The 207-nt window shown below is 47.8% G+C and overlaps 1 protein-coding gene across 1 annotated transcript in view; it reads right to left on the reverse strand.

Moving 5' to 3' along the window:
• The window catches only part of LOC119589208 (F-box/LRR-repeat protein 6-like), a 37,521-nt gene that overhangs the window by 4,861 nt on the left and 32,453 nt on the right, over window positions 1–207 (reverse strand). Inside the window, exon 5 of the mRNA XM_037937808.1 lies at window positions 14–186. Coding sequence (XP_037793736.1) covers window positions 14–186 — 173 coding nt within the window. The remainder of the gene's footprint in view (window positions 1–13; window positions 187–207) is intronic.

Genomic DNA, 207 nt, shown 5'->3' on the forward strand with positions numbered 1-207 from the left:
TAATCCTACTCACTGCCATGACATTGGTGAGATCGAGGCGCTCCAGCTTTTTGCATAAGGAGAGGTGTGTATGGAGGTTCTCAGCATGGATCTTGTGGCAGTAAGATAAGTTGAGGCTAGTCAGTTCTGGACACAACTCTACTAGCCTTGGCAGGATAGATGGCGTCACAGCTTCGTTCCATCCAGCTAACGGGAGAAACTTATTCA

The sequence above is a fragment of the Penaeus monodon genome, chromosome 25 (assembly GCF_015228065.2).
Source record: "Penaeus monodon isolate SGIC_2016 chromosome 25, NSTDA_Pmon_1, whole genome shotgun sequence".
NCBI classification, from domain to species: Eukaryota; Metazoa; Arthropoda; class Malacostraca; order Decapoda; family Penaeidae; genus Penaeus; species Penaeus monodon.